Here is a 24914-nt window from a genome sequence, read left to right on the forward strand (position 1 = left end):
ATACAAATGGCTAATAAACACATGAAAAGATGCTCAACATTGCTAATTATTAGAGAAATGCAAATCAAAACTACAATGAGATATCACCTCACACTGGTCAGAATGGCCATCATCAAAAAAATCTACAAGCAATAAATGCTGGAGAGGGTGTGGAGAAAAGGGAACCCTCTCATACTGTTTGTGGGAATGTAAATTGACAGCCACTAAGGGGGACAGAATGCAGATTCCTTTAAAAAACTAGGAATAAAACTACCATATGACCCAACAATCCCACTACTGGGCATATACCTCTGAGAAAACCATAACTGAAAAAGAGACATGTACCCCAATGTTCACTGAAGCACTATTTACAATAGCTAGGACATGGAAGCAACTTAGATGTCCATCAACAGATGAATGGATAAAGAAGCTGTGGTATACAACAGAATATTCAGTTCAATCCAGTTCAGTCGCTCAGTCATGTCCGACTCTTTGCGACCCCATGAACTGCAGCACGCCAGGCCTCCCTGTCCATCACCAACTCCCAGAGTTTACCCAAACTCATGTCCATTGAGTCAGTGATGCCATCCAACCATCTCATCCTCTGTCATCCCCTTCTCCTCCTGCCCTCAATCTTTCCCAGCATCAAGGTCTTTTCAAATGAGTCAGCTCTTTGCATCAGATGGCCAAAGTATTGGAGTTTCAGCTTCAACATCAGTCCTTCCAGTGAACATCCAGGACTGATCTCCTTTAGGATGGACTGGTTGGATCTCCTTGCAGCCCAAGGGACTCTCAAGAGTCTTCTCCAACACCACAGTTTAAAAGCATCAATTCTAGGAGGAGCCAAGATGGCGGAGGAATAGGACGGGGAGACCACTTTCTCTCCTACAAATTCATCGAAAGAACATTTGAACGCTGAGCAAATTTCACAAAACAACTTCTGATTGCTAGCAGAGGACATCAGGTGCCCAGAAAAGCAGCCCATTGTCTTCAAAGGGAGGTAGGACAAAATATAAAAGATAAAAAGGGAGTCAAAAGAGCTATGGACGGAGACCCGTCCCGGGAAGGGAGTCTTAATAGAGGAAGTGTCCAATCACCAGGAAACCCTCGCACTGGCGGGACTGGGGGAAGTTTTCGGCAATCTAACTGAGAGGAAAAATTAAATAAGGCCCATAGATTACATGCCTAAAAGCAACTCCCAGCAGAAAAGTACCCCAGACGCCCGCACCCGCCAGCAACAAGCGGGGGCGGAACGGAGAGGAGCGGGTGGCATTGCTTAGGGTAAGGACCGGCCCGAAGACCCTGAGAGCAATCGGAGGGAGCTTTTTTTAAACTGTGGGATAGCAAGGGACAAAATTAACCGGCCCGAACACACTGCCGGTGGTTCGCAAAACAAAGGGACTGAGAAACTCCAGAGAAGAGCCGGCCCATCCCCGCTGGAGGTAGGAGGCAGGGGGTAGGGGAAAAGGGCAAACTCAGCCCCTGAGAAGCCACCCCCTCCCACACTGCAAACAGGCCCCGGTTCCTATCTAAAGACTTCCTGAGACCCGACTGGCGGCGCGCGCTGGGGCCGCGGAGGGAAAAAGCGCGCCGTACCCGGGGAGATTGCGCCCAAGCCTCTGGCTGCCTGAGCCGCTCGCCGCGGAGGGAAAAGGCGCGCCACATCCGGGGAGAGTGCGCCCAAGCCTCTGGCTGCCTGGGCCACTCGACGCGGAGGGAAAAGGCGCGCTGCACCCGGGGAGAGTACGCCCAAGCCTCTGGCTGAGGAAAAAGGCGTGCTGCACCCGGGGAGAGTACGCCCAAGCCTCTGGCTGCCTGAACCGCTCAGGCCGGGGAAGGCACAAACGCAGGAGCAATCGAATCTGCGCTTTTGTGGAGTACCCGAAAACTGGAACCGCACGCAACGCAGGGCACGCTCCATATAGAGCAGCCGGGAGCCTGAGCAGCGTAGACGGGGAAAGCACACACCCATGAGCAGGGCAAACCCAGTGTGGCCGGAACACGGTGAGTGCTATCCACACAGAGCGGTATCTGTCTGCAGCGCCCCACCCTCCCCGTAGCAGGACTGAACTGAACTAGAGAACCTAAATAAGAGATCACCTCCGCCCGCCTGTGTCAGGGCGGAAATTAGACACCAAAGAGACGGCAAACAGAAGCCAAATAAACAAAGGGAACCACTTCAGAAAGGACCGGTGCAACAGATTAAAATCCCTGAAGGTAACACCGACTACACCGGAAGGGGCCTATAGATATCGAGAAGTGTAAGCTGGAAAGAGGAGCTATCTGAAATTGAACTGAACCTACACTGACCGCAACAACTCCAGAGAAATTCCTAGATATATTTTTTTTTTAATTAAAAAAAATTTTTTTTTCTTTCCTTTATTTTTTATTTTTCTCTTTTATTTTCTTTTAAAATTCCCTATTACTCCCCCATTACTCAACTTTCATTTTCATATATTTTTATGATTTTTTTAATTAGGGAAAAAAATTTTTTTTTCTTTTTCTTGTTTTTCTCTCCTATTTCCTTTTAAAGTCCTCTAATACTCCTCTATTATTCCTTAATTTTCATTTTCATTTCACTATAACCTTGCCAAAAAGAGAGAGAGAGAGAGAGAAACCCTATTTTTAAACCAAACTTCATATACATTTCTAAATTTTTTGTGTGTTTTTGTTTTTGTTTTCAAATATTGTATTTCAAAGAGTCTAACCTCTACACTAGATTTTTAATCTTTGTTTTTCAGTATATGATATAAATTTTGGACATTTAAGAATCCAATATTCAGTTCCCATTTCTATTCAGGAGTGTGGTGATTACTCTCCCACTTTTGACTCTGTTTTCTACCTCAGAACACCTCTATTTCCTCCTTTCCCCTTCTCTTCCCAATCCAATTCTGTGACTCTTTGTGGGTGTCTGGGCTACAGAGAACACTTTGGGAACAGATAACTGCATAGATCTGTCTCTCTCCTCTTGAGTCCCCCTTTTCTCCTCCTGCTCACCTCTATCTCCTTCCTCCCTCTCCTATTCTTCATGTAACTCTGTGAACCTCTCTGGTTGTCTCTCATGGTGGAGAATCTTTTCACCATTAACCTAGAAGTTTTATTATCAGTGCTGTATAGTTGGAGAAGTCTTGAGACTATTGGAAGAATAAAACTGAAATCCAGAGGCAGGAGACTTAAGCCCAAAACCTGAGAAAACCAGAAAACTCCTGACTACATGGAACATTAAGGAATAAGAGACCATCCAAAAGCCTCCATACCTACACCAAAACCAACCACCACCCAAGAGCCAATAAGCTCCAGTACAAGACATACCACGCAAATTCTTTAGCAACGCAGGAACATAGACCTGAGTGTCAACATACAGGCTCTCCAAAGTCACACCTAACACATAGACCCATCGCAAAACTCATTACTGGACACTCCATTGCACTCCAGAGAGAAGAAATCCATTTCCACACACCAGAACACTGACACAAGCTTCCCTAACCAGGAAACCTTGACAAACCAATCGTCCAACCCCACCCACTGGGTAAAACCTCCACAATAAAAAGGAACCACAGACCACAAGAATACAGAAAGCCCACTCCAGACACAGCAATCTAAACAAGATGAAAAGGCAGAGAAATACCCAACAGGTAAAGGAACATGAAAAAAGCCCACCAAGTCAAACAAAAGAGGAGGAAATAGGGAATCTACCTGAAAAAGAATTTAGAATAATGATAATAAAAATGATCCAAAATCTTGAAAACAAAATGGAGTTACAAATAAATAGCCTGGAGACAAAGATTGAGAAGATGCAAGAAATGTTTAAACAAGGACCTAGAAGAAATTTTAAAAAGTCAATTAAAAATTAATAATGAAATAAATGAGATCAAAAACACTCTGGAGGGAACCATGAGTAGAATAACAGAGACAGAAGATAGGATAAGTGAGTTAGAAGATAAAATGGTGGAAATAAATGAAGCAGAGAGGAAAATAGAAAAAAGAATCAAAAGAAATGAGGACAACCTCAGGGACCTCTGGGACAATGTGAAACGCCCCAACATTCGAATCATAGGAGTCCCACAAGAAGAAGACAAAAAGAAAGGCCATGAGAAGTTACTCGAGGAGATAAGAGCTGAAAACTTCCCTAAAATGGGGAAGGAAGTAGCCACCCAAGTCCAAGAAACCCAGAGAGTCCCAAACAGGATAAACCCAAGGCGAAACACCCCAAGACACATATTAATCAAATTAACAAGATCAAACACAAAGAACAAATACTAAAAGCAGCAAGGGAGAAACAACAAATAACACACAAAGGGATTCCCATATGGATAACAGCTGATCTATCAATAGAAACCCTGCAGGCCAGAAGGGAATGGCAGGACATACTTAAAGTAATGAAAGAGAATAACCTACAACCTAGATTACTCTACCCAGCAAGGATCTCATTCAGATATGAAGGAGAACTCAAAAGCTTTACAGACAAGCAAAAGCTGAGAGAATTCAGCACCACCAAACCAGCTCTTCCACAAATACTAAAGGATCTTCTCTAGACAGGAAACACAGAAAGGTGGTATAAACGTGAACCCCAAACAACAAAATAAATGGCAACGGGACCATACCTATCAATAATTACCTTAAATGTAAATGGGTTGAATGCCCCAACCAAAAGACAAAGGCTGGCTGAATGGATACAAAAGCAAGACCCCTATATATGCTGTCTACAAGAGACCCACCTCAAAACAAGGGACACATACAGACTAAAAGTGAAGGGCTGGAAAAAAATATTCCATGCAAACGGAGACCAAAAGAAAGCAGGAGTCGCAATACTCATATCAGATAAAATAGACTTTCAAATAAAGGCTGTGAAAAGAGACAAAGATGGACACTACATAATGATCAAAGGATCAATCCAAGAAGAAGATATAACAATTATAAATATATATGCACCCAACATAGGAGCACCGCAATATGTAAGGCAAACACTAACGAGTATGAAAGAGGAAATTAATAGTAACACAATAATAGTAGGAGACTTTAATACCCCACTCACAACTATGGATAGATCAACTAAACAGAAAATGAACAAGGAAACACAAACTTTAAAGGACACAATGGACCAGCTAGACCTTATTGACATCTATAGGACGTTTCACCCCAAAACAATCAACTTCACCTTTTTCTCAAGTGCACACGGAACCTTCTCCAGAATAGATCACATCCTGGGCCATAAATCTAGTCTTGGTAAATTCAAAAAAATTGAAATCATTCCACAGTCATAAAGACAGTTTGGTACTGGCACAAAGACAGAAATATAGATCAATGGAACAGAATAGAAAGCCCAGAGATAGATCCATGAACTTATGGTCACCTTATCTTCGACAAAGGAGGCAAGGATATACAATGGAAAAAAGACAACCTCTTTAACAAGTGGTGCTGGGAAGACTGGTCAACCACCTGTAAAAGAATGGAACTAAAAAAAAAAAAAAAAGAATGAAACTAGAACATTTTCTAACACCATACACAAAAATAAACTCAAAATGGATTAAATATCTAAATGTAAGACCAGAAACTATAAAACTCCTAGAGGAGAACATAGGCAAAACACTCTCTGACATAAATCACAGCAGGATCCTCTATGACCCACCTCCCAGAATTTTAGAAACAAAAGCAAAAATAAACCTCTATGACCCACCTCCCAGAATTTTAGAAACAAAAGCAAAAATAAACAAATGGGACCTAATGAAACTTAAAAGCTTTTGCACAACAAAGGAAACTATAAGCAAGGTGAAAAGACAGCCCTCAGATTGGGAGAAAATAATAGCAAATCCGAAGCAACAGACAAAGGATTAATCTCAAAAATATACAAGCAACTCCTCCAGCTCAACTCCAGAAAAATAAATGACCCAATCAAAAAATGGGCCAAAGAACTCAACAGACATTTCTCCAAGGAAGACATACAGTTGGCTAACAAACACATGAAAAGATGCTCAACATCACTCATTATCAGAGAAATGCAAATCAGAACCAGAATGAGGTACCATTACACGCCAGTCAGGATGGCTGCTATCCAAAAGTCTACAAGCAATAAATGCTGGAGAGGGTGTGGAGAAAAGGGAACCCTCTTACACTGTTGGTGGGAATGCAAACTAGTACAGCCGCTATGGAAAACAGTGTGGAGATTTCTTAAAAAGCTGGAAATAGAACTGCCATATGACCTAGCAATCCCACTTCTGGGCATACACACCGAGGAAACCAGATCTGAAAGAGACACGTGCACCCCAATGTTCATCGCAGCACTGTTTATAATAGCCAGGACATGGAAGCAACCTAGATACCCATCAGCAGACGAATGGATGAGGAAGCTGTGGTACATATACACCATGGAATATTACTCAGCCATTAAAAAGAATTCATTTGAATCAGTTCTAATGAGATGGATGAAACTGGAGCCCATTATACAGAGCGAAGTAAGCCAGAAAGATAAAGACCAATACAGTATACTAACACATATATATGGAATTTAGAAAGATGGTAACGATAACCCTATATGCAAAACAGAAAAAGAGACTCAGATGTATAGAACAGACTTTTGGACTCTGTGGGAGGAGGCGAGGGTGGGATGTTTCAAGAGAACAGCATCGAAACATGTATATTATCTAGGGTGAAACAGATCACCAGCCCAGGTTGGATGCATGAGACAAGTGCTCAGACCTGGTGCACTGGGAAGACCCAGAGGGATAGGGCGGAGAGGGAGGTGGGAGGGGGGACTGGGATGGGGAATACATGTAAATCCATGGCTAATTCATTTCAATGTATGACAAAAACCACTGCAAGAAAAAAAAATAATAATTAAAGCAGCTTTAACCATCTATTCTCCCTCTTCTCTTTCCAATAATGATGTGGAGACCTAAGAAATTGAGGTGTGCAAATAAAATGTGAAAACTGAAAAATAAATAAATAAATAAAAGCATCAATTCTGCACTCAGCTTTCTTTACAGTTCAACTCTCATACCCATACATGACTACTGGAAAAACCATAGCCTTGACTAGATGGACCTTTGTTGACAAAGTACTCAGTCATACAAAGGAATGGATTTGAGTCAGTTCTAAGGAGGTAGATGGACCTAGAGTCTATTATATGATGAAATAAGTTAGAAAGAGAAAAACAAATATTATATATTAACACATATATATGGAATCCAGAAAGATGGTACTGATGAATCTGTTTGCAGGGCAGCAATGGAGATGTAGACATAGAGAACAGACTTATGGACATAGAGGGGGAAGGAGAGAGGGTGAGAAAAATGCAGAGAGTAGCATGGAAACATATACACTATCATATGTAAAATAGATAGCCAGTGGGAATTTGCTCTGTGACTCAGGGAGCTCAAATAAGTGCTCTGTGACAACCTAGAGGGGTGGTGGGGTGGGGTGGGGTGGGGTGGGAGGGAGGTTCAAGAGGGAGGGGACATATGTATACTTATGGCTGATTCATGTTGATGTATGGCAGAAACCAACACAATATTGTAAAGCAATTATCCTTCAATTAAAAATAAATAATTTTTTTTAAAAAGAAGGAAAAAAACCATGAAATCACCTACTTTAATCATGCACTTTCTTAAACGGCACTTTTTGTGGTTACATGCTATTTTCTAAAGGCATATTTTTTTTTAATGAGGGTGTGGGGAAGACAATGTGCACAGCAAAATATCCAACTGATGCATTTTCTGGTCTTTAGAAATCCCTTGTCCTTTTCTGTTACAATGGAGAACGTTCATTTCAGTGCTCTCCACGTTTGAGTTCCCGAGAGCAGCAATTCCTCTTTGTGCTTTCCACAAAGACTCGCTATAGGCTTGGCACAGAAAAAACAATACAGATTCACGGAAGATTTGACAAAGGAGGACAGAGGCCAGTGATGGTACTTCTGGAGTTTATAACCTATCCCCTACTCCCAAGTTACTATACTTAATCTCTTTCAGACAGGTGGTCTTCAGATGATCATCTAGCCAACTCTACAGGGACCTTCAGGGGAAGATTTCCACACCGTTCCCATCATAGGACAAGGAAGAATTATCAGTGCTCACTGTTGGCTGTGCATGCATGTGAAGTTGCTTTAGTCATGTCTGACTCTTTGTGAACCCTATGAACTGTAGCCTGTCAGGCTCCTCTGTCCATGGGATTCTCCAGGCAAGAATACTGGAGTGGGTTGCCATGCCCTTCTCCAGGGGATCTTCCCAACCCAGGGATCAAACCCACATCTCTTACATCTCCTGCATTGGCAGGCAGGTTCTTTACCACTAGCACCACCTGGGAAGCTACTTCTCTCTTATTTCCAAGCTGGCCACCGTGTCTCAAATTAAAGGGGACTCCCTTTTTTTTTTCATCCATCAATGGGACCAGAGAATGGTCAACCGTTAACCCCAACATAATTCTTAATTTCCTCCCCAACTCTGTTTATCCTTCTCTCTGTCACAAGGACTGACACTACTCCACACTCCCAAATCATCCCCTGAGTTCTAGTTTCCTGACTATCTTCATTCGCTGCTTTCTGTCATCACCTCTTAGAGTACCCCTTCCTCTTTCTAGTCATTCAGTTTCATGACAAGATCATCAACCCATGTTAGATCTTCATTTCACACAGAATTTTCAGACTAATGTCAGGGTTGGGCTTCACATAAACACACTGCTCTGTGGCTCTATTAAACCACTTTAGTACTGTGATGTCTCCCTGACCCAGCTGTATGTCTTTTGGTTTCTCATGAATTTTCTCAAGACCCCTTGTCTTCTCTTACCTGGACCACTTTTCTCCTCTCCTGCCTAATGACCTATGACTGAAGGCTCTAGCCAGAAAAACCTGGAATTGTTTAAACTCTTGGGCAATGAATGCAAAAATTATACCAAAATGTCAGAGATCCTATAACACTTGACTGTAAGCATTGTAAGAATTAATTACGCTCTGCTCACCTCTATGCTGCAAATCAACAACATGACATGCATTGCTTAGGCAGATTACATCTATGCATGGACACAGAGTTACCATCTTCGTAACATTTCAGCCTCTTCTGAGTCAAATATAGCAGTATCTGTATTTACATCACTTGAAAAAATAGAATTCTAAATTCTGAGCAAGTCTACTTTCTCTGCTACTAGCAACACCTGAATGCAGAGAGGATACTGGGATTTGAAGCAAAAGAAACTAAATCTAAAATTGAGACATATAAGACATAAACTGTATCCAGCTCTCCCAATGCAGTAACTAGACAGTGCTAGGTACTGTCCCAAGAGGACCTATTTGGACAATTCTAGGATCTAATGTCTCGTCATTTTATATCTTATCAATTTTTCTTAACAGTCTAGAAAAGGTACCCAAGAAGTTTCAGAAAAGCTGCCTCTGGTGAAGAGAAAAAATGAGAAATCCAACGAAGAAATCAAAATAAAAAGAACAGACTGAGCAGATGCTACCAAAACAAATGGAGCAAAACATATTAAAATCACTGGCGGGTGAAAATGCTTAGTAAGTGAAAGAAGAAAAAGAAAATGAGGCAGTAAATCCATCTTTATCACTTCTAACATCCTCAGCTTAAATGAGCAAAACAGAAATATAGCTTCTAAATGATAGAGACCCCCAAATATCTCTGTTCGATTTTCCAAATATTGCTTCCTAAAAATTCAAGGATGAGTTTAATTGGGGTGACACTCCTGAGTCACAGGCCACTTGTGAAATGACTTAACCATGGTCCTTTGATGAAGAACTGGCTTTTAAGGCAATACTGGAAAACTCTTCATTTGTAAATTGTTCATTTTGCAGCCCAAGTTTAGAGAGAGAGAAATCTCTATTAGAGGTGTAAGTAGGGGTTATTATAATTATGCTTCCATGTGTTTCTAGAGCATGTATGGGTATGTATTAACTCAGGATCTGGCCTCTGACATTAGGAGTCTGAGTTGAGAATAAGGCTGTCATCTCATACTTATTTTTCCCTTCATTTCACACCTTTTATTTATTTATTTTTTCAGTAAGAACATCATCTTTTTTTTTTTTTAGTTCTTTTTTCCATTTATTTTTATTAGTTGGAGGCTAATTACTTTACAATATTGTAGTGGTTTCTGCCATACATTGACATGAATCAGCCATGGATTTACATGTATTCCCCATCCCGATCCCCCCTCCCACCTCCCTCTCCACCCGATCCCTCTGGGTCTTCCCAGTGCACCAGGCCTGAGCACTTGTCTCATGCATCCAACCTGGGCTGGTGATCTGTTTCACCCTAGATAACATACATGTTTCAATGCTGTTCTCTTGAAACATCCCACCCTCGCCTTCTCCCACAGAGTCCAAAAGTCTGTTCTATACATCTGAGTCTCTTTTTCTGTTTTGCATATAGGGTTATCATTACCATCTTTCTAAATTCCATATATATGTGTTAGTATACTGTATTGGTCTTTATCTTTCTGGCTTACTTCACTCTGTATAATGGGCTCCAGTTTCATCCATCTCATTAGAACTGATTCAAATGAATTCTTTTTAATGGCTGAGTAATATTCCATGGTGTATATGTACCACAGCTTCCTTATCCATTCGTCTGCTGATGGGTATCTAGGTTGCTTCCATGTCCTGGCTATTATAAACAGTGCTGCGATGAACATTGGGGTGCACGTGTCTCTTTCAGATCTGGTTTCCTCGGTGTGTATGCCCAGAAGTGGGATTGCTGGGTCATATGGCAGTTTTAATTCCAGTTTTTTAAGAAATCTCCATACTGTTCTCCATAGTGGCTGTACTAGTTTGCATTCCCACCAACAGTGTAAGAGGGTTCCCTTTTCTCCACACCCTCTCCATGGCATTTATTGCTTGTAGACTTTTGGATAGCAGCCATCCTGACTGGCGTGTAATGGTACCTCATCTCACACCTTTTAAATGGCCTTGGATGCCACAGAAAACTACAAAACAGGTTGCTGACTAACTGAATGATCTCTGTGATCTAAATTCTTTATATGTAAGCAAAGACAGACCACCATGCAAAGTAAGCTGAATGGCTTGTTTTAAAGTTGCAAGAATATTAGAGTGGTTAGCGATTCCCTTTTCCAGGGGATCTTCCCCACCCAGGGATTGAACCTGGGTCTTCTGCATTACAGGCAGATTCTTTACCATCTGAGCCACCAGAGAAGGCTCCAGAGTGAAAATGTTAGTTGCTCAGTCATGTCCAACTCTTTGTGACCCCATGGACTGTAGCCCGCCAGGCTCCTCTGTCCATGGGATTTCCCAGACAAGAATACTGGAGTGGGTAGCCATTTCCTTCTCCAGGGGATTTTCCCAACCCAGGGATCAAACCCAGGTCTCCTGCATTGCAGGCAGATTCTTTACTGTCTGAGCCACCAGGGAAGCCCTTTCATAGAGCATTACACTTAATCCATCCCACTGAAATCTAGTTGCTTAGAACATCATTTAACAACTAGTGAGAATCTCTGAGAGAAAAAGACAAGCTAGGTACTGAAGCATGATCATTTTAACGGCCACACAGAAAATTTTAAAACCTTGAACTTCAGGAACCAAAAGTATCTGCAAACTCTAGGACTATAAATATTATGAAATAATTGTTAATACATGAACACAACAGGGCATGATGAAATACTTACAGATACCTCAGCCCACCCTACTGAATAATGTCCACTGAAGCAAATGAACATGTTGGCAAATGATGTCAAAAGGAAGGACTTTCATCTCTTGTCCCCAAGGAATTCCAGAGCAGACATGAAGAGAGAAAAATCAATCATAAAACTGCTTTCTCCACAACGCAAGATGAAACAAGTACTATCACTTAGAATTAAAATAGTATGGCGGGGGAGGAGGAGTGGGATGAGTTGGGATTGGCATATATATATACCACTATGCATAAAACAGACAACTAATGAGAACCTACTGTATAGCACAGGGAACTCGACTTAATGCTCTGTGGTGACATAAATGGTAAGGAAATCCAAAAAAAGAGAGTGTGTGCATATAACTATATATATATATATATATATATATATATATATATATATATATATATGTATGTATGTATGTATATACACACATAGCTGATTCACTTTGCTGTACAGCAGAAACTAACACAACACTGTAAAGAAACTATACTCCAATAAAAATTTTTAGATAGAATTAAAATAGCACAAAAGAGAAATTCATCTTTTCTCAAAGAATGGCTTTGAATCCACTCTTCATAAACCTGTCACCCCTAAACCTCTGAAGCTCAGCAACCACCAAAACTCTCTGCTCATCTGTTCTGCAGGAGCCACAGAAACAGGGGGAACTAATTCTTCCTTGAAGCAATTTTACAGTCTCTTGGGATCATGTACCTGATCTGCTAGTTCATAGGGATTCTCAGAAGACTTTTTTCTCAACTCATCATTCTAAGATGAGAATAATATCCTTTCCTTTTAGTGATAGACAACACGAACACATGTTAAACACCAATCCTAACCACAATGAGACACTACTTCATACCCAATAGGATGGCTATTATTAAAAAAGAAAAACAAACAGAAAATCACAAGTGTTGGCAAGCAAATGGAGAGACTGGAACTCTTGTGCATTGCTGGTGGGAATGTAAAATGCTGCAGTCACTGTGGAAAACAGTTTGGAGGTTCCCTCTAATATTAAAAAGAGAATTACCAGATGATCCAGTGATTCTACTCCTGGGATATATCCCCAAAACACTGACAGTAGGGATCAGTATAGCAGTGTTCATTGTAGCATTATTCACAGTAGTAAAAAGATGGAAACAACCTAAATGTTTATCAGTGGAAGGATGTGTGTGTGTGTGTGTGCGTGCTAAGTCGCTTCAGTCATGTCCGACTCTGTGTGACCCTATGGACTGTAGCCTGCCAGGCTCTTCTGTCCATGGGATTCTCCAGGCAAGAACACTGGAGTGGGTTGCCATTTCCTTCTCCAGGGGATCTTCCTGACCCAGGGATCGAACCTGGGTCTCCTGCATTGCAGGCAGATTCTTTACCATCTGAGCCACTAGGGAAGCAACAGAGGGATAGTTAAACCAACTGTGATTTACCAATACAATGGAGTATTATTCGGCCTTAAAGGAGAAGGAAATTTAGGCACATGGATGAACCTTGAAGACATTATGCTAAGTGAAATAAACCACAAATAGACAAATATTTTATAATTCCATTCACACGAGTAGTCAAAGAAAAAGAAAGAAAGTAGAAAGGTAACTGCTAAGTGGAGGGGGAACTGGGAGTTAGCATTTATAAGCACAAAGTTTTCAGTTTGGGAAGATGTAAAAGTTTAGGAGACAGATGGTGATGATGGTTGTATAGCAATGTGAATGTATTTAACACTACTGAACTGTACACTCAAAAAGGAATAAAGTGGTGTCATGTTATATATATTTTACCACAATGAAAAGATTTTATACTTTTAGAAGAGTACACAGAAAGCTCTTATGGGGGATTTCCACTGGGAAGTAAAGTTAAGTATGGGATTGAAACAGTCTTGGTTTTGTTCTGTTAGAATTTTTTTTAATCATATACTTACTTGGGTTATTTTCATTTAAAACAAAAACAACCAGAATTAAGTCACACTATAATCTGGAAGTTCCTCTTTTAAAAATTCAGTCAAAGGAAATAATCAGAGAAGGTACAATGATGCATATACAAAATGTTATTTTTAATAGCAAAAATCTGGAAGCAACCTAAATGGTTATCACACAGGGAGTGGTTCAATAGATGGTGGTGCATTTTGACAATGAATGATCACACAGCTCTCTGACAGAAATGGGGAACTCATAATATATTAAATTTTAAAAACTAGTGACATTTAATATGACCTCATTATTGTATGAAGAGTCATGTGTGCTACATGCACATTCAGGATCAGATAAAAGTCTAGAAGATGCATATAAAATATTGACTATGGTTATTTCTGGATTATAGAATTAAGGACAATTTCTATTTGTTTCTTCGTATTCTTTGAATTGTTATTATTATAATAATTATTGCAAAGAGCTTCTATAAGCAGAGGAATAACAGAACTATTTCCATTTTGAGAAACAAGTAAGCAAAGGATTTGGGGGGCACTCAGCAGTGCAATGAGTAGTTTACAGGTCACTAACCTTTAAGGGGCCCATCTCCAGGCCCTCATCTGATGGAGCCAGAAAGGCCATCACCAAGACTTTTCCAACGTATGCTTCATCAAGCTTTTACTCATTCCCCAAATGAAGAGTCACCATCTGAATTTTGTATATAAATACTTAATTCTGATTTTTACTTTTCACAACTCAGATCAGTGACATCCAGTGATAATAATAATCAGCAAATTTAAGATATCTTTCAATATGAAAATTCTTTCAAGCCATTGCAGATGAATATATTTTTTATTTTAGCCAACTGCTGCCTGCACTCATGTCCTTCTAGGCAAGCAACAGACACCATTCAAAAAACTTTTCAAGAAGTCCTCCTACTCTTAAAATAGTGTGTTAAAACAGTGTGTTTCCTTCTTTTCATGCTATTTTCCTTTTATGTAATTGTGAAAATATTATGTTAGAGCTGACAGAAAAAGACATAGAGGGATATATTTTATAGATATCATCAACTTGTCCCTTAAAATTTTTTTTGCAACAAGAAACAGGAATATGGAAGACATATGACACATTGGCAGCCTTACTTGTCCTGTGGCTTATTTAGGGAATTTTATTTTGTGTTTGGAAAATGACAGACTTCTGCTTTTAGGTAGACAAATATGAACAACTCACAGAGAGAAACCAGATCACCTATTACTAGCAAACTCTTAGAAAATCAAATAATTTAGTGTCTCTAATTTACCCTGTATATGAGCAAACAAAGAGAAATGTCCAGTACTACAAAATCAGCCAAAGATCTTTACCTCAATAAAAAGCAATTCAACAGCACCCAGAAGTCACTACTCACAGCTCCTTCATTCACCAGGCAAACTCCAATGTCCAAGCCCCCCACCCAGAGTGAAACGCCCCACTGCTGGCTCACTCTGTGCGGACGTGATCTTCTCTCTTTAGCTAACCTGAAGAGCAAGCTGCATTTGTTTACCACGCAAACATCTGTAATTGCTAAACATCTCGGTGACATGGTGTAACAGTTACTGCTTGTGCAAACTGCCCATCCAAATTACTCTCTGCAGTATGAGCACACGAAAACCCCAGACACAGAGAAATTAGAAACATCTGTAAAAATTAATGGCCAAATTGACCAAAGTGGTGGGGGGTGGTTAAAACAGCTAAATAGATCCAGTGTCACATCTGATTTTAGAAAATAATCCTCCACCTTATAGGTTGTTCCTTAATCCATTCACAGCAACGCCCCCTCCAACCTCCACAGGGGATCCTAGCTAGCAAACACTTCATTTTAACCTACTAATGCAAACTCATCACAAAGCTTGTTAGAGAATAGTATAGATAAGAAATACAAGTTAAGGGAACTTATTCCATCTCTAAAAGAAAATAGAAAAAAAGAAAAAAAAAGAAATACCTCTTCTCCCATCATGTAGGCAGCCTCCTCTTTTCAGTTTGAAAAGGTCCCAGAACTACCCTGCAGCCCTCCCACTTCCTTCCAACAGCCAAAGGCACGGAGCCTGAAGGACCCAGCCTAACCCTGAGTCATACTTGGGACCAAATGAGCAACGGGGAGAACAAAGCTCCCATTTGTTTATGGTTCAGGAAGCCAGGGCCGATTCATGGCTTGGGTGGCTTCGCGAAAAGTCCTCCTCCCTCGCCTACGTTGCCGCAGGAATCTAGGCTGCCTCCTCAGACCCACAGGTGTGACCACTGGGACAAGCAACAGACTCAAGGAGCGTTTGTTTGGCAGGACTCGGCAACCACTTCTGGTTAAAAACGTCAGAGAGAAAATAAAAAAACCCACTATCTTTCAATAGATGACATGATTTGGGAGCGAGAGATGTCTAAGATATGGTTTGTATATGAAATGCCCATCATGAGAGTGCCTGTATCTTAAAGAAATAAAATAGTTGTAAAACACAAAAATGACTCATTAAAAAAAGACAAAATCTGAAGAAGGAGCAGCAGCCATGCCTTTATAGAAACACTTTCCCTAGGAAAAATACGGCAAGATTGCTGCCAGCCATGTTACTGGAAGTATCCTAACAGATAGGAATAAAGTATTTAAATAGAAATCTTGCTTTTCGCCTAAGTGAGATACCATTTTAATTATCATTGTGTGAATTCAGAGCCCAGTGGTTAAGAGTTCACAACTCTATAGCCAGAGTGTCTAAGATCAAATATCCAGCTGGGCTACTTGCTAATTATGTGATCTTGAGCAACTTATTTAGACTGTGTTCACCTCAGTTTCCTTATCTATAAAATGGGGATAATAGCACCATGATACAGGGCTATCTGCCAGATTAAATAGATAATATATGTAAACTGCTTAGAAAAGTTCCTGGCACATAGGAAGTACCCTATGAGTGACTATTACAAATTCAAACTCACTTCAATAGTATCCTCATCTTACTACAGTTTTCATGTACAGAGACTTTAATAACCGGTTTTCGTTATTAACTATGGTCAATTTTTAAATTAAGCTCATTCAAAAACCATTTATTCAGTATTTATTAACTACCTACAGTATGTAAAGGGCTTTCAACAAGATGCTGTTCCAGTTCTCAAGAAACTTGCAATCTGCTTGAGTAAATAAGGCATAGATCTGCTTATGTATCAGGCAAGAAAACACATGTGGGAAATGTCACTTGGCTGAAAATGGCAAGTATTATGCATGTGCCACAGAATTAGCATTTTGAACTTAGAGGACAGATAAGAAATCCCCTTATGAAAACCTAATTATGATGGGAGGGACAAGACAAGTCATCTCTGCAGAAGAACTCCAAATAAATAATGTAGATACTCCACCCTGAAGCAGGTGAGCTCAATTTCCCACTCCTGAAGAGCGAGGCATATATAGTGAGTGACTTCTTCCCAAAGAGTTGATGGAGAAAAGGAGAAAAAACAGACCAGCTTTACCGTGGAGATAACTGCTAAACACTCCCTCAGCTGGGAGACCAAGGTCAACATTACCAGTGAAAAGTCATGTTCAGACCATGGACCCTTTCTCTGATGGGATGAGAACGGCACTCCACCTAAGTGGATCTCCCCCCAAATCCATCATTTCAGTCAAATCACGAGAAAAACATCAGACAAATGCCATCTTGAGTTCATCCTACAAAATTTTGCAAAACTGCCAAGGTTATGAAAAACAAGGCAAGTCTGAGAAACTGTCACAGCCAAGGGGAGCCTAGGAAGACCAGGGCAAGCAAATGTAATGTGGTCTCCTGGATAAGATCCAGAACAAGAAAAAGGACCTTAGGTAAAAACTCACAAAATCTGAAAAGAGGATGGACTTTAATTAATGGCAACATTAGTTCACTAATTATGATAAACACTATATTCATGTAAGATACTAGTAACAGAGGAAACTGGCAGTGAGATATATGGAAACTCTGTATTATCTTCACTATTTTTCTATAAATCTAAAACTATTCTAAAATTAAAATTTTCTTTAAAAATGAACTAGAATGATAAGCCTGATGAATGTACATGTATATATAAATAAATGTATATACGTGATTTATAGACACATATGATGATGTTCATGACTATACACATCTGCATATATATATATTTAAATGTATTTAACATGTATATAAATGTATTTAATGCCTTCTCAGCTTAATTTTCTTATCTCTTCATCCTAAGCCTAGCTATTGATATACATAGCCGAATGCTGACTCCTGGCATTTTGCTTTCCATAACAAACAAAAGAGTTTTCTTTGAAAGGAAACTTGGCTCTTCTGTCAGTTCTGCTGCCAACCCAGTCTACAGCGGCCCAACTCAAAGAGTGTGCATGAGGTGGGCCCATCTGCCCCTTTCCAAGAGCTACTAGAAGTTCCTGGTGCCTGGCCAATTAGTCATCAACCACGGAGCCCTGAGACTGGCAACTCTCCCAGCTACTTCCTCTCCCATCTCCAGTCCACACTGCCCGGCATCTCCCCAGTTTTCTCTCTAAAGTGCCAATGTGACCAGCACACGTCCTGTCAGAACCCCTCAGCCAGTGTGCCAGCCCACCCAGAGACGCAGCCTTTGAGTAGGCTGGCAGACCTGAGGAAATAGGGTCAGGCTTTCCTGCAACTCGGGCTTCCCTGGTGGCTCAGCTGGTGAAGAATCTGCCTGCAGTGCAGGAGACCTGGGTTCGATCCCTGGTTGGGAAGATCCCCTGGAGGAGGGAATGGCTACCCACTCCAGTATTCTGGCCTGGAGAATTTCATGGGCTGTATAGTCCATGGGGTTGCAAAGAGTCAGACACAACTGAGTGACTTTCACTTTTCCTGCAACTCCCCGCCCCCAAGACCCCTGCAATCCAGCCAGACCCAGCCCTTGGCCATCACCACGCTCTCCCCTGGTCCCTGCACACACTGCTGGGACCACGAATCTCCAGGTATCTTTTAACACCTGGCGCAAATGTCACTTTCCTTGAAAAGTCTCCCCTACACACTATTCCCTCCCCCGAGACTCCAGGCAAGTTAGCAGCTCCTTCCTCTCTAATGTCTTTAATGCTTTGGACATAGCTCTGCCAGTCCTTTTCCCCTGCATCATAATGACTTTTAATACGTACTCACTTCTCTCTCATAGGGACAATCCAAAGCACTAAATGAGAGGCCTGTATGTGACAGCTGATCTAAGGCGTGATGTGGGGGAGGAAGTGTGAACTCCATTCCAGTTAACTACACCAGAGCCGCCCACCCCCTCCCCCTCCCCCTCCCCCTCGCCCCCGAAACAACCAACCTGCCAGGTGAAAAGTCTGCACACATTATGCTAACACAGCATCCAGACATGCTACCTAGCCAATCCCTTTCCAAATGGATTGCCATTCCTTAGGTCATTTATCTAGAAATTTCAGAGCTGCCACTGCTGATCCATAAAATACATTCAATAAAGCTTCAGTGAATGAATGAATGAGCCAATTAATGAGCAAGTGGAACAGTAAATCTACAAACAGGCTACAAGCAGACCCCAAACAGAACGAGTCTTCCTTTATTCTCATGCTTGGATTAGGATAAAACATATTCATGTATCCAGTCACAAATATTTATTGAAGGCCACCTATAGTTTACCAATGATTTTCAAGGAACTGTAAATACAATGGTGACTAACAAAGACAGGGTCCAAAATAATGGACTTACTTTCTTTTATTTTTTAGACTTATTTTTAGACCACTTTGAGGTTCACAGAACAGTGAAAGGAAGGTACAGAGATTTCAGATAGTCTATACCTCCTCACATGCTCAGCCTCCCCTACTATGAACACTCCACACAAGAGTGATATATTTGTTACAACCAATGAAACTCCTTATCACCCAGGGTCTCTAGTTTACCTTAGGGTTCACTCTTCACTTTTCAATTCTATGAGTCTGGACAAATGTTTTGTATTGGCCAAAAAGTTCATTCTGTAATATGTTTCAGAAAAACCTGAATGAACTTTCTGGCCAACCCAATATAATGACATGTGTCTATCATTATGGAATCATACAGAATTATTGTTTAGTCACTAAGTCGTGTCTGACTCTTTTGCAACCCCATGGACTATAGCCCACCAGGCTCCTCTGTCCATGTGATTTCCCAGGCAAGAATACTGGAGTGAGTTGTCATTTCCTTCTTCGGGGATCTTCCCAGATCAGGGATTGAACCTGTGTCTTCTGCATTGGTAGGTGGATTCTTTACCATTGAGCCACCTGGGAAGTCCCACCATACAGAGTATTTTCAGTGCCCTACAAGCCTCTGCACAGCACTTACTTTTCAATGGCCGATACTGAATACTTGGTGATGTCAAACAGCTACCACAGATGTAGCAAAATTTATTTCTACTTCTCCAAGTGTTAAAATTTCCATAACAAAAAGTTAAAGACATGATCCTGGAGACTACACTGCTATTTATAGGCATTCTTGTTCTAACAACCAGAAGGGTAACAATAACTACTAACGTTAATTCAGTGATTATTCTATGCCAGGCACTTTGACCCATTTTTGTGTGTGTTACTTAATCTTCCTAACAACCACATGAGCCAGGTTTTCTTGCTATTCTGATTCTACAGATGAGGAATATAAATTTGCAGATATAACAATAATAATAATTTGTCCCTGGAAGAGGCAGAATTAGGATGTGAACATTGGGAATTCTGACCTTCATGCTTAATAACCACTATATTCCTAAAAACACAATATTAAGGCCTCCTGGGAATGTGATTCTTGGTGACCATATGGCTGCTATTAAACATTTCATGGAAAATACACTATCTGAATGTTTTAGAAAGTATACATGAAACACACATAAAATACTAAACAGCACCTACTATGTCCAAGAGTAACCTTGTATACTGCTTCTGGTTCCCTTTTCCTACCACCAGTCTTCTTACCTTTCCTAGATTAGGAAAGATAACACATAAAGCAAAGTCTGAAAACCTCAGATGCTTCATTCAGCTCAGGCAACCAGTGGGCATCTCAATTCCATCCGCTCTTTAAAAATCACAGGACTTTCATCTGCTAAAGAGATTTCACAAAATCTTATCTTTCAACCACTGTGAGAGACATTCAACACTATAGGTCTCAGATAATCATGACAAGGTTTGACCCAGTTGTGTTTCATTAATCAAAGTTTGTAACATTAGCTCCTGGGATTCCCCACAGCTAAGAGTCTTCAAAGGATTAGAGACAGAACTCTCTCATTTTTAAGGAACTAAGATAATCACTTTAGATGTTTACATGTTTTAATCTTACATCACTATACAGCTTGATGAATTTTTACTAGTGGGGATAAAAAGACTACCTGAGATATATACGATGATATTAAAGTTTCTCTTCCTGCAATTTGGCTGATTAAAAAATTGATTACTAGCTCATTTACATGTGACTTTAATTCTAATTTTCTGTTACAAGTAAAAGCTACAATGTTGATATTATCAAGGCATTAATTTGGATGCCTGTGATTCTATAAATGATGAGAATGATGATGATGAGAATTAAAAAAGAGACTGATGCAAACACAATATCTAGCTGTGGAACACAGTAGAAAAAAAAGAAAGATAATCATTTCGAGAGAGAGAGATCATAATGGAAATCAACTAAGACAGTAAGACCATGGAGCTTCTTGAAGGGTTTCTTTGTAGGGAATCCAACAGGGTAAACAACCGACCTAGAAAAATATTTTTTCCAATCTGGCCATTTGAAGATCCCAGACCAAAGAGACTACTTTTCTCATTAATTAAGGGGGCCAAGACTAGCTGTACCTAGGGCACTTAAGCATGGAATAAGCTGGTACCAAAAAGCCAGGATTATTCTATATAAAAATGTATCAGGGACTTCCCTGGCAGTCCAGTGGTTAAGATTTTGCCTTCCAATGCAGGGGCTGCAGGTTTGATTTCTGGATGGGGAGCAAAGATCTCATATGTCTGCCTTGGCCAGAAGACAAAAACATAAAACAGAAGCAATACTGTAACAAATTCAATAAAGACTTTGAAAATGGTCCACATAAAAAAAAACAAAACATAACAGGTTAGGTAGGTCTTGGGACTCACCTGTGCATCTGGAATTGACCTACCCAGGTGTAATATCTGACACGCCTTTTTGAGCATATTTGGCCAGGACTGATCACCTGAGTGACTCGTGAAAAGGGAAGGAGTTCAGAAAAAGAGTGAGACCAGAGCGGGGTCACAGGGAAGCAGCCTGATGAGGAAGTTCTCTCTCTGGTCCACAGGTGGGAGATAAGGTATAAGCCATGTTCATGAGAATAAGGTCCTGTCTGGGTTGCCTTCTTACAGTCTCTCAACCCAATCTCTAGACGGATGACTCTAAAACCCACACCCACAGTTCTCTCCCCATCACTTATTTACCCAACTGTTTGATGGATGCCTCCCCTGATGGTCCCACAAGGACCTCAAAATGCATCTAATCTAAGACTGACCCCATAACTTTCCTTCTCAAATATCTTTCTCCTCCCGTGTTCTCTAATCAGGGAATGATATTGCCATCCATCCAGCTGCTGAAGTCAGTTGCCCGAGGCATTCTCTTCAAGTCTTTCCTTTCCCTTATCCACCACATACTATCAAACTTCTTGATTCTATCTCCAAAATATTTCCCCCCAATACTTATAATAATAGTTCAAAGCTGTTAGAGAGAAAATTTGTTTGTCTTATCTTGATGTTTCCTTCCATGTAAAGGGGAGACCAAACGGACACTCTCTCTGGACACTCTTGGCTTCTGGGCAGAATTGAACACTCTTGGAACTCTCTGTCTCCCTATTCATTTTCTCTTGGGAGAGTGAAATGACTTCTCTGACATGTGAATTTAGGAAAAATAAATCGGGTAAGCTTAGCTAAGCTCTTCTTTCTCCTCCTCTTGGAAATTGACTCTCTGCTGTTCCCCAAGGAGCAGGCTCTTCTACATCACATGGGTCTGCCTGAGTCCAGCATCACTGGGTGAGTGAGTCTAATTCTGGCGATCAATAGCTAGGCCCATTTGATTCTCCTGATCTACATCCTCCAAATTTGCCTTCATCAATAACAACATTGTAATATAACACAAGTAGAGAAACAGACACAGATCATAAATATATAACTTGAGAAATTTCTACGAAGTAAAATAAGACCTATGTAAATAAATATACCATGTTCATAGGTTGGAAAGGTGTCAATTCTCCCCCTCAAAGTATCTACAGAGTTCAAGTAATCCCATTCAAAATCCAGAAGGTTTTTTGGGGAGTAGGGATTAATAAGCTGATTCTAAAATTTATATGAAATGGAACAGCCCAGGAAATCTTGAAGAAGAGAAACAGAGTTTGTGTAGTTATAGTACCAGAAATCAAGACTGACTACAAAGCTACAGTAATTAAAGTAGTATAGAATGACCACAAGGACAAACAAACCAACAGAACAGAGAGTATGGAAGTGAACCACACATACACAGCCACTTAAATTATGACAAAGGTGACCTTTTTGATAAACAGGTGATCTTCAGAAAGGATGATCTTTCTGATAAATAGTGCTGAGTCAACTGGACATCCATACTGAAAAAATAAGCAAAAATAATATTTTGATTTTCCATCCACTGACTCACCTTAATCATTAACTGGTTTAGAACCTACGAGTAGGGAGATTTACTGGTAGAGTCAATATAAGTTTCTGTGAACCTCTCTTCTGAATTCTAGTTACCTGTCGTCTCTAATCCACTCCTCCCACTGCAACTTGGAATACTTTCCCTAAACCGCATATCTGATCATGTCCTTCTCTGCTGAGAACTGCTCCCCACTGCCCTCAAATTCAAGTCCAAACTCCTTAACAAGTCTCACCAGGCCCTTCCTAATCTGGGCCCTGCTTTCTTCTTCATTCTCATCTTTCGCCACTTCCTGCTGGAAGCTCGACACACATTCTGTGCTGTTTTCTTTTCCTTTCAAGGCATTTATACATGTTGCTCTTTCCACTTTGACAACTCTATTCTCCTCTGCCTGATGAATGTGTACTGGACCCATGGTTCTCAGACTAAACATCACTTCCTCTAGGAAGTAGGTACACACAGATATACATGAATACACACTCTCCAGCCTCGCTAACCACTCACCACTTTCTGCCATGCCCAAGGCTTCTTACAGCACAGCAGCCTGGTCATGGCATTCCCCACACTGTATTATTCTTTCTTGTTTACTTTTCTGCAGCTCCCTGATGGGCAGTGACCTGTTCCTTATTTACCACTGTATCCCCAGTGCCGAGCGTATAGTGAATACTCAATAAATACTAGCTGAAATGAGTTACATTTACAGTTTCCAAGTATTTTCAGCTATATAGCATTTTTAAAAAGTCCTATGATTCCCTTGTAGTGCAATGGTAAAGAATTCGCCTGCCAATGAAGGAGATATGGATTCGATCCCTGATCCAGGGAGATCCCCTGGAGTAAGATATGGCAATCCATTCCAGTTTTCCTGCTTGGAAAACCCCATGGACAGAGGAGCCTGGTGAGCTACAGTCCATGGGGGTCACAAAGAGTTGGACATGACTTAGCAACTGAACACACACACACACACACACACACACAAAGTAGGCTAGGTGTAAAGAGTATTCCCATTTTACAGACGGTCCAACTGAGGTGAAGTCAGTTTGTAAAGGTCAATCAGCTAGGACAGTGGTACCACATCTTTCTAATCTTATGATATTTAACTTAGTTCACCTTTAGCCACACCATATTTTCCACTGTTTTTGATATAACACATATTTAGCTCTGGGCTGAGTTTAAATGGTACATTTTCCCCCAAGTTTTTTTTTTTCTTTAACCTTTATCAGAGGAAATTTCCAACATGTACAAAAACAGAGAACGGCATACTGAACCCCTGTGTATGCACCACCTAGTTTCAACAATTATCAACTCATAACCAATCTGGTTTCCTCTGTTCTTCACTCACTCTTCCGTCTTCCAACTTACTGCAAGTAAAATCCCAGACATTAATCATTTCATCTATAAATATTTCGGTTAAATAGTGAATTAAACACATCATTCACAGGCATATTCACAACTGGTAGTGTTAAAAAGGTTCATAAATGGGGTCCTTCCTTATAGTTCAATAAGAGAAGTAAAAATACTAATTATTCCCTTGTTGTTACAGGTGGGTGTTAAAGCTACACCAGTATCTCTCTCCTGGTGTTTAATCATCAGCATTCAACCACTCCGGGTAGGGTGATACAGATTAAAGCACAGGTAAAATAAACACAGAATTTTCAACTGACTCAGAAAAGTGGATCTTAGAACTTCTCCCACTTGAACAGAAGGCACACTAGAACACTCGCAGCTGTTAACAATTATTATAGCCCTTTTTTTTCCCCTCATGTAAGTTATCAAACCAGTCATGTCAGAAGGTCAACTG

At 40.6% G+C, this 24914-nt stretch overlaps 1 protein-coding gene across 7 annotated transcripts in view; it reads right to left on the reverse strand.

The window, feature by feature from the left end:
• SH3KBP1 (SH3 domain containing kinase binding protein 1) overlaps window positions 1-24914 on the reverse strand; it is a 341920-nt gene that overhangs the window by 127974 nt on the left and 189032 nt on the right. The window contains exon 1 of one of the 7 annotated variants that reach the window (XM_020914386.2): window positions 15475-15562. The exons of the other annotated variants lie outside the window; for them this stretch is intronic. Coding sequence (XP_020770045.1) covers window positions 15475-15489 — 15 coding nt within the window. The 5' untranslated portion in view covers window positions 15490-15562. Of the gene's footprint in view, window positions 1-15474; window positions 15563-24914 lie in introns of those variants that run through there. 7 annotated transcript variants of the gene reach the window in all.

Source organism: Odocoileus virginianus, unplaced genomic scaffold (assembly GCF_023699985.2).
Source record: "Odocoileus virginianus isolate 20LAN1187 ecotype Illinois unplaced genomic scaffold, Ovbor_1.2 Unplaced_Scaffold_4, whole genome shotgun sequence".
Classification (NCBI taxonomy): domain Eukaryota; kingdom Metazoa; phylum Chordata; class Mammalia; order Artiodactyla; family Cervidae; genus Odocoileus; species Odocoileus virginianus.